Below are 10251 nucleotides of genomic sequence, written 5' to 3' on the forward strand. Positions count from 1 at the left end.
TTCCACCTTTATACCTGTGGCCAATTGACATGTTCCGTTCTTGCTGCAGGTTTTTTTGGCCGTGATATTTTTAGCTCCAACTGATGGGTTCCTGAAAAGTGACATTATTTGCTCATGCACCTTTTCCTTCACATTTTCAGTTTTGTTCTATTGTTTAATTATTGTGAATATCTTTTTTATGGAAGCTGTTTTCACAGGTAACCCAGTATACTATGTAGGAAAGATAAGGAGCCTATTTTCCCCGAAACTTCGAGTCCATATTAAGGACAACAACAACTCGCCACATGGTAAGTTTCATCGATTTTCATGATTTCGGAATCCATTTTCTGAAAAATTTCCAGACTTAAACTTCGCCCCATACGTTCTCCATATTACCCGTAAATGATCTAATAAGCGCCCACTCTCAAATAGACGCCTTTTGTCAAATGAACGCTCCCTCTACGCTGCTAAGTTTTTAACCCCCTGTCTAATAAACGCCCCCCGTGAAAATTGCTCCAAAATACTGGGAAATGGCAAAATAGAGCAAAATCAGTCAATTTATTAATTTCATTGTTTGATTAAGATCGGTTTGTGTATTAAATCATGTTCATGATTCAAGTTCAAAGTAAGGATAGCGCTCTGACCTTCTTGATCTCGGTGCGCACTCGTTAAAGCACCCTCTTGATAGTAGCAAAAGAGAAAAAAATACATTAGAATCCTTGGAGTGCAAAAGCCGTCAGCCCACAGTCTAGATTCTGTTAACACACAAACGCTTTTGACCGAAAGCATATTGTATACAGTTTTGTTGAGTTCGTTGAAATAAGTTACGAGAATAAACGCTCTTATCTATTAAACGCCCCCTCGTGGACCCCTAAAAATTTAATACATGCGCTTGGCGTTTAATAGATGATTTACGGTACTTATGTTCTATGAAACCCGTACGTGACACAAATAGTGAGCCTGGGTTACCTGTGTTGTTTCAGGCTGTAATTGTGAAAGATATTTACACGCGTGTTACTTAAAAGAAACCTCAGACGTGGAGCGGTTTCAGTTTCATCTGACATAAATTTAGTTCCAAGTTTATACTTTCGAGTTAATATCACGTACAGTGGCATGGAATCCTGATTTTTTGAACCAACGAGGGAAAAGCAGTGGTTCGAATTACTGGGAATATTTAAATATTGGGGGTAAAATTACAGTGTTCGACTGGTGAAGGGAAGTCAAGTTTGGTTCGTTCGAAAGTTTGGTTCGGGAATTTCGAAAACCTGACGGTTCAAGAAATCGTGATTGTACTGTACCTAACCTGCCCGCTTAGGCTCAATGAGATAAGCGCCGGTCTGCTGAGCGGGAGGCCGTAGGTTTAAACCTCGGCGGGACCAACACTCAGGGTCTTTAAATAACTGGGGAGAAAGTGCAGCCTTTGTAATGACATCTGCAAACGGTTTGACTTTCTAGTCTTCTCGGATAAGGACGATAACCCGTAGGCCTCGTCTCACAAGCCCTTGCACATGTAATAAAAAAATCTGTGGGACGTTAAAGAACCCACACACTCTTCGTAAAGAGTACGGCACGTAGTGCCCGGTGTAGCGGTCTATCTCACTTTCATACTCATGTTTTGGGGCATCATTACTCATTTTTCCATTACTTGTGAAATGCACCTTAAGCAGTCCGGCAAAGTCCCCCAACCAGTGTTGTAAATTATCCCTGAAAAGCCCTGAGGGGAGTGGATAACATGATATTTACACGTATTTACATTTACTATTGTTTTACTACTCACTATAAATCAAAGCCTGTATTTTTAGGTTCATGATATCAGTTCTATTTAACACATGGGAGTTAATGGTTGTTTACCATTTACATGGGCAAACCAGGAGAAATGAATTGAAGAAATGGAAAACGAATTTCCCTTTGGATTATTCCATGCGGAAAAACAGGACTACTTTTTCAGATGTTCCGTTGCTCTCGGAAATTTTCCGTCGGGAAGACACAAAAAGTCGTTTTCCATTTACTCTCCAACCGGATTTCCCGGAAAATTACTCGGTAAACAACCAATGAGAACCGAGCAATCACCCTCATGTAAGGGAATCCGTAATACGGAATCCGGGAAAATTTTGCTTATGGAATCCGGAATACAACTCAAGAAATCCGGAATCCACTAACGATTGGAATCCAGAATCCAAGTTCTACTGACAACTAGTGTAATCCTGACCAGTACCTGGAATCCGGAATCCACAGCGTGGAATCCAGAATCCAAGACTGTCCTGGATTCCCACTTACATGGGGCGAGAGCAACACTGAACGTTTGATCCGTCTTACGCTTTTCTTGCACGCGATCAATCGAGAAATATTTTGCAGAACATTGTAAACTCTGAGAATATAAGGATGTTTCCCTTTAGTTCATCTGCACAGAGCTAAGGAAGTCGCAAACAGTCAGCAGAAAACTAACTTTTAATAGGAAATCCGGATGGAGAGAATAAAATAATTTAAGAAATTCAGTGAGTACAGGAGTTAGACTGTATTCCAGTTCTGTTATGGGTTTTAGAACTATAAAATCCCCCATGAAAGGGCAGGGTTAGCTCAATCGGTGGAGCGTTCAGTCGTATAGCCGGTCATTTTCAACGCCAAAATTTGGTCTTCTATGTTCTATGCCCCATAATACTTTAAAAGTAAACGTCGAGTGTATTCTTTTCAAACGTAGAAAGTACAATACAATTAATCTTTATCAGAAACACCAATCTATTTAATGATACACAGTAAATTTTTGATCACGTAACATGACGCGTCACCATGATTATAGTTTTTGACACGAGATGAACTCAAGATGTCGGTGCTTGAAGAAAGATGAATAACATTCACGTGGAAGTTTCAAAATTTTAAAGCGGAATTGAACTGAAGCGCCCAAACACTCACATGCTGAGCTGAAGGTCACATATAAAATCAACAGTTATTTTTGTAATAGTGACAGGGGCACCGAACGAGGATATAGTTCAAAACCACTTAACATAGCATTGTTGAACGTAGTTTAGTATTCAAACGGTAGATATAGGCATATTTTTATCCCCTAAAAACTTTTCATCTGTTCGGATTTCCTAGCTGAAAGTCTAGTGATCCGAAAATTAAAGGGATAAAAACTTACCTTCTCAAAAACTTCAGCCAGCTGGAAAAGGCTCCCGAAAATTCTAGGTGGCCTTTTTTAGGGTCAAAATCCGTTAAAAATGGGTAATTATACCATTTTGTCGATGTTCGAAAATCCTAGGAGAGGTAGGCAGGCAAGAAATTTTACAACAAAAGCTCCGAAAATTCTAGATCTCATATCGTCTTCCGAACAGATATTTTCCCGAAAATTGCCGTTGGGTGCCCCTGTAGTGAAGAAAGTTGCACCACACTAGTGCAAGTTCCTGAAATGTGTATTGAATTAATATATCTGTCCTTGTGACTGAAGATATTTTATGCCTATTGGAATACAGTATGTGTTTATCTTCTTTTTCCTATATTTTCACAATCCCCATTCAAAACAGTTAGCATAAGACCATCTTTTCATAGGAAATGAATGGACAAAAGTCAAAGTGTGTCCCAAGAATGTTATGGGTTTCACCATCTTTAGACTACTGTAATGGCGAACATACCATCCCCAAAACATCAAGTAAACACATATACGTTTGTTATGTGATTATATAGTAGTCTTTTGATGGTGAAACTCATAACATTCTCGTGAGATAGATGAGGAACTAATAACCTGAAGCGTGACTAGTATACTGAAATTGTTCTTTTAGCAGAACATGTATTCACTAAGTAATATAATGATACTGAGATTTCTCACATTTGCTATCTAATGAGCATTTCGCCAGAGTTAATCTGCTAGGTCCAATCACATGCTGATTGTTAGTTCTGCAGCCCAACAGTATATCCAGCTGATTTTTGTTGTCTTTTCAACTCTAAATTATCCGAAGTGAGATATCCCCCGTAGCATTTCTAAGCATGTTTTATCTGAAGGGCTCGTGATCCAAAGAAATGATGAGTCCTAGAAACGAGGAGCCTAACTCGAGCTTCTTTCTGCTAGATGTTCGTGCCCAGGCTTCTCGCGGGTTGAGTTTGGGATGCGCTCTCCTGATGCCGAACGCAATATGACGTGTCACTACCCGGATATGGTTGATCTGATTGGTTGAAGCAATTTTCCGCCGCGGCACCAATCAAAGAGTGTTATTGCGTTCGACGAAGGAGAACCCAGTCTATTCCTCAAGGCGCGGTTACCAATGTCGTAGCGCGGCTACCGAGCATGTTGAGGCGCTTTCTGCCAGATTCTTCACATTCCTTTCGCTGGTCACATATTTGTGCCGTTTTCGTCACCATTTTGAATTTCACGCTATGAGGTAATGCGCACGCACGAATTCATTGTCACGTGGTCAATTGCTTCTCCAAAGCAAAGTGTGACGAGGATCAAGCCTGCGCCAGAGGTTATCAGAGACTGTTGAAAACTGGTCCGATACCAGAAGAAAATTTAAGTTCAAAGTTTAATCTTTCAGTAAAATGGGTACCAGGGGTATAAAGGTGGAACAGTCCTTCAGTACATCTGGTCTTAACGGGATAAAGAAATACTAACTCGAGTCGCCGTTTGAAGATCGCTCCGATGCTAAAATGAGTATACTGACAGAGATAGTTGGTCAATTCTTGTTCAGGTTTACACGAGGCGTACAGAGCATTGCAATCTAGAGGAACCTGAACTTTTGGCTACAATCCTCTAGAAAGCGCTGGTCGAGAATGGTATTATCGACCAGTCGATGAGCTTATTTACCACTGAAAAATACGGTGACAGAGAAGCTACCACATGGGATTATCTCGGGTAGACCGATCTTGATCTTAAAGTTATTAATGCGTGTTCACCAGATGAAGGACAGATGAACATCAAAAAGATGACCGAGCAATAGTTTGGAAACGGCTGAGGCCATCCGCTTTCTGTACAATAGACAAATCAATTTGTCACATTTGCTCGGAAAGAGCAACCAGTGCGGTATAAAGTTTTGAGATATAGGGGTCCGGAACAGATTAATGTGAATTGTGTGCCGAGAAAGGTGGCAGTGAGAAGAGAGATCAAAGCTCCAATGTACATTGATTTGCCAACCGTATTGAGAGCGGGTGGCCTCAGGCGTTTCCAAGCCATTGCCCTGTCATCTTCTTGATGTTCATCAAGGTAAAAAGAAAAAACCTAAGGCGCAGAGAAGACGCGAGAACAACCCACCCAAGGGATGGCAGCCTGAGCGTCAGTAATCCTACTAGAGCATTAGACACCCTTTCAGGCTACCATGGAAGCGCAGGAAGAAAAACATATGAAATGACGGAAGAAAAGGCGAGTAACGAAAAATTAAACACAGGCGTGCAACAAACCGTATGGGAGCCGAGGGAAAAGAACCGCAGAAACCCGGCGTTTGTGAGGCAAAGCACGGAAAACATAAATTACTAACAACGAGAGCGTGCAACAAACTACGGGAGCCGAGGGGAAAGCACTAAAACTTTACGGGGGGGCTGAGCGATGAGCACTGCACAAACCGCAGTTAGCGAGGCAAGGTATGTACGAATAACACCGCTATTGGATAAAACAAAAGCAAAACATTAACGTGTAAAAACCTTACGGGAGCCAAGGGAAGCGCAGTAAACAAACTGGGAGTAGAGCGCCAGCGAAACACAGGCGAGGGAAAGTTCATCCGCACTGGCGATTGGTCTGCTTGAAGCAGAGCTGGAGCTTGTGTAACGTTGGCCGGGGCAGGACCGGTTCGTCAGCCATCTTAATAAAACAAGAATCGGTTAACAGAGCGAATGGATTCTTACGCGACCTGGGAGAAATGGGATGCGGAGCTCTCATTTATACTCGCGTTGCAAGGGACTGGCGCGAATAGTTTATACGTCACTTGCACATCTCCCACAATGCACCTTATTTGCCCTCCAAATTTTGCATGAACCTTTGTTTTTCATTTCTCCTGGGTATTACAGCCGTCCCAAGAGAAATTAAAAACAATGATTATGCAAAATTTTGAGGAGCAAATAAGGTGCAGTGGGAGATGTACAAGTAGCGTGTAGCTGCAATGTTTTCAAGGAATTTTGAGCAAAAAAAAAAAACTAAAAGAGTTTTGGTGATAAATTTGGTTAAAATTTCTAAAGATTTCCTTTTCTTATTTCCATATTTTTAAAAATCACTGAAACAAGGTTTGGTTTAGACCCCGTTTGTTACTTTTGAATAAACATTTTGGTCTGCGTTCCATACGCGGACGTGTACCCTTTAAATTATGGGCTCACCTTTTATCCAGTTATGAATATCTTGTAAACCTGTCGAAATCCGTCGTTGTTCTTCGTAGCCCAAGTTGTCCACTTCGACCTTGAGACTATATTTGGGCATGGATAGCTATGGATGGACATGGACCGAAACTTGAAAAGTAGGGTTTAATGCCTACAAAAAAAATTGTGCCGATGGGTAAAGGCACGCACTGGGTAATGACCACTACAGAACTGAACTAAAACAGCAATACATCAAAGAAAGACTATCGCCAACTCGTGGGTACGTTGTTTAGAAAATAATCAATTAGTTATCACCTCTGGTTTTCCCACAGTAAATTTTAGGAAATGATAGAAATTCAGATTATAAGTATACTATCCTTGTTCTGGAAACACAATACTTTTCTTGCTGTTTATTGCACTTTATTTATTTACGTATATATTTAAAAACAAACAAACAAAAAAAAGCAAAACAAATAAGCAAACAAAACAAAACAAAACAAAAAAGAAAAAAAAAAGGAAGAAGGGAAGAAGAAGGTCCATAGTAGCATATGAACCCGGTACCTTCGGGTTGACCCGAACTCTCATAGCCACTACGCCATTGAGGATGAACACATGAATTGTTGAAAAGTCTCAAATATAATGCCTTTTCCATGGAACTTCCGCCGGTAAACCATCGAGCCATACTTAACCGATTGAAAAAAGGACTCGAGGCAATCGGATGAAATTAAGGCTAATTGAAACCAGGCTACTGACAGTAAAAAACAATGTAAACGCATTTCATAGCAATGAAACAACATATGCGATACAAAGTCGACACAACTCCTCCGCGAAGTAGGACGCAAAACATAAGCTTATGTTTTCTTATCTCGATTTCCGCTGTTATTTGAAAGCTAATGCTCAAAATCACATCCCGTTTCGCCCCGTGATCTTGGAGAGTCCTCAAGAAGAAGAAGAAGAAGAAGTGCCTTTATTTACCATACCATAGGCATTCATTCATAAACATAACCTACTACATCACTACAAGGTAGGAGATCAAGCCAGCGTAGAAGTTGAAGGAGTCGAAGAGCAAATGCTCATCTTCTCGTCAAGTTTAACGCCTGGACGAGTCAAAGGCTCTTGAATCGTACTAATCTGAAAGATTCCTGCGTGTCTTGAATTTGCTAAGACCTCTATCCTCTAACCGTGCTGTAGCGCACGATGCACGCTCTCAGCGAGGAATTTGATGCCACCGAACTTTGGCGAGCGCGTGCTTCTTTGGAAACGATAGATCTTCGCGCTCCCGAGTTCGCACCCGATAGATTACGAAGGGCGTCTACTACGAGTGAGCGAGTGACTCATTTGCATATCCCTGTCCCTGCAATAACTCGTGGTACGCTCGCGCGTACCCACGAGTTAAAAATGATATATCCTCGTGACATATAGCCCCTTTTAACCGACAAATAACTGCGCGTGTTTGATTTTATCCCTTTTTTCAACGCCCGCCTCTTAGAGTATAACTGCAACAAAGAAGCGGAACGCTAATTAGTGCCCCCCTCTTTTGTTGAACTCGTTATATGTTGAAGAAAAGTGTTTATACAGGTGTATTTTAATTTGGTTACGAACCTTCTTAACTCTATAAGCCTCAACCAAAACGTGGAACGTTCATTCAAACGTGGAACGGTTAGTCACTTTATTGGGACAAAGCGTCCTTACAACTCATCCAACGGTTTAATAAAACTTAGCGACGTTTTGTTGATTAGTAATAAGTTCCAAAAGATTTTCGCTCGTATAAATAGTTAAGGGAACTACGTTCACAATTGCCACTAAAAGGTGTCTTTTCCATCGTCTTCGCAAAACAGCCATGACCGCCAAATTCTGATAACGAGTCTCGATTGCCAAAGAAACGCTAGTGAAAAACCATTCAATCACTAGCTGAAATGAGGTGCTCTTGGCAAATAACTGTAATAACGGTAAAAGTGAGTTTTCTCGCAGGCAAAGAAACTTGTGCAAGTAAATAAACCCGTTAACTGACACTATAGCAGTTGATTCAGACAACATGCTCATGATAGCAATATCAGCCATGAGTCTCTCACGGCGAGGGGTGCGAAAAGTCCCCCAAGAAGCTGATTTTCTTCTCCACAGCACATAACAAATGTGATCAGTTAAAACCATTGTACTTCGTTCTATAACTTCTCCAGCACCGTGGACGATTCCTATTGTAATGATGAATTGTAGATTGTCAAGATCTGCCTGCAAAACTCGAAACATTATCGCTGTTCCGTAAAACAACGGCACAAGCATAACATAAGAATATCCCGGATGAGTAATGTTATATAACCGCTGAGCACAGATGCGAGAGAACGTCTTCAAAACGACTCCAATAATAGGCGCAAAAAGAGCGAATAAAAATTTGTGATTGCTTTCGACGTAATATGGATAAAGAGAATAGTAAGAAATTTGTGCCAGTAGGAAAGTAAAACAGACAGGTACCATTAGTTGAAGGAACAAGGAAATTTTTTTTATTGTTCTTGAGCGTGGGCAGAAATGATTGGTCACCACGTACAGTTCCAAGGAAACGCAGATGATAAATAGTGCATGTAGTGGAAACCGTGCTAAAAAGCTGGAAATGCTCACATGAGCCGATAAAGTTAAGGCTCGAAGAAAACCGCGATAAAGTGAATCCAAACAGTAGCAAAGAAAAGAAATTAGACACAAGAATCTTTTTACCCCAAACAATTGAAACGGACGAAAAAGAAAAATCAAAATCGTAAAAGGCCAAATATAAAAAAAACCACTGCAAATCATACCAGAAATGGTTATTTGCCATTGCATTTGAGTTGATAAGGAGTTGTCTGAGTGATTATAGCAGCTTAAAGTTAAACTCTTAAAACGCACGCAAGATATTACGGTGTGTGTTGTACCCAAAAAGGTGGCAGCAAGAAGCGAGATCAAAGCTCCAATGCACATTGATTTGCCAACCGTATTGAGAGCGGGTGGCCGCAGGCGTTTCCAAGCCATTGCCCTGTTTTCGTCTTGATATTCTTCTGGTTCTTCATCTGGTGAGCGCGCATCGAGAACCTGGATATTAAGACTGTTAGAAGGTAGATAATCCCATGTGGTAGCTTCTCTGTCACTGTATTCTTGGTAAATAAGCTCATCAACTGGCTGATAATACCATTCTCGACCAGTGCTTTCTAAAGGATCGTAGCCAAAAAATTCTGCAGTGAATTCAGGTTCCTCTGGATTGTAGTGCTCTGTTACGCCTCTCGTAAAACTGAACAAGATTTGACCAACTACCTCTGCTAGTAGACCCATCTAAACGAGCGAACTTCAGACGTTTGAGACCAAACATGAAGACTCCATTTACCTTTATATCCATGGCCAGTTGACATGTCCCGCCCTTTGACGTTCATATCAATCAACTTTCTTTACGAACGTATTCTTTCCCGTGCTCGTTTATTTTCAATCTAAATGAGATTGTATGCGCATCTTTTCATAACAGCTACTTTCGGTCTAATTGTAAGAGTTAAAAAGTGAAAGGCATTTCTAAACGTCTTTGTGATAGTTTACCTCAGGCACGGAGTTGTCTTTCACCTTATACTTGTGGCCAGTTGACATGTACCCATTTTTCTTTTAAGCCGTTCATGTTGTTTCTCTGCTACTGATCAGTAGCAATATAGTGAGGGACACTTCAACGACTAAGATAAAGTGTGACGAGTGATTATCTCAAGTGCGCTGACTATACTTTTTAAAATTCTGGAAATTTCGGTTAGAAACATTCCGGTTTGGTATGAACGTTTCATACGAGACCACCTCCCGAGGTAGTCCACGTAGGTCGGTTTGGTGCAAAAGGCCGAAAGTATCGTTCCATTTCCTTCATGAAATGAATTAAAATATGAAGAGTAGTTTTTCCTTAAATGGAATTCTGATCTGTGGATCGCAAATATTGATAAAACTATATTTCTATTATTGTATAAGAATAAAAAGACTTCCTAAACTGTTTAAATAGTGCGGAATTAATTTATG

General features: G+C 40.7%; 1 protein-coding gene across 1 annotated transcript; it reads right to left on the reverse strand.

Moving 5' to 3' along the window:
• Nucleotides 1–7953: 7953 nt before the first annotated feature.
• Nucleotides 7954–9995, reverse strand: LOC140938123 (uncharacterized). The gene has a single exon (XM_073387651.1). It carries the CDS (start codon nt 9538–9540, stop codon nt 7954–7956), a length of 1587 nt encoding a protein of 528 aa, XP_073243752.1. The 5' UTR covers nt 9541–9995.
• Between the last annotated feature and the right edge of the window lie 256 nt (nt 9996–10251).

The sequence above is a fragment of the Porites lutea genome, chromosome 5 (assembly GCF_958299795.1).
Source record: "Porites lutea chromosome 5, jaPorLute2.1, whole genome shotgun sequence".
NCBI lineage: Eukaryota > Metazoa > Cnidaria > Anthozoa > Scleractinia > Poritidae > Porites > Porites lutea.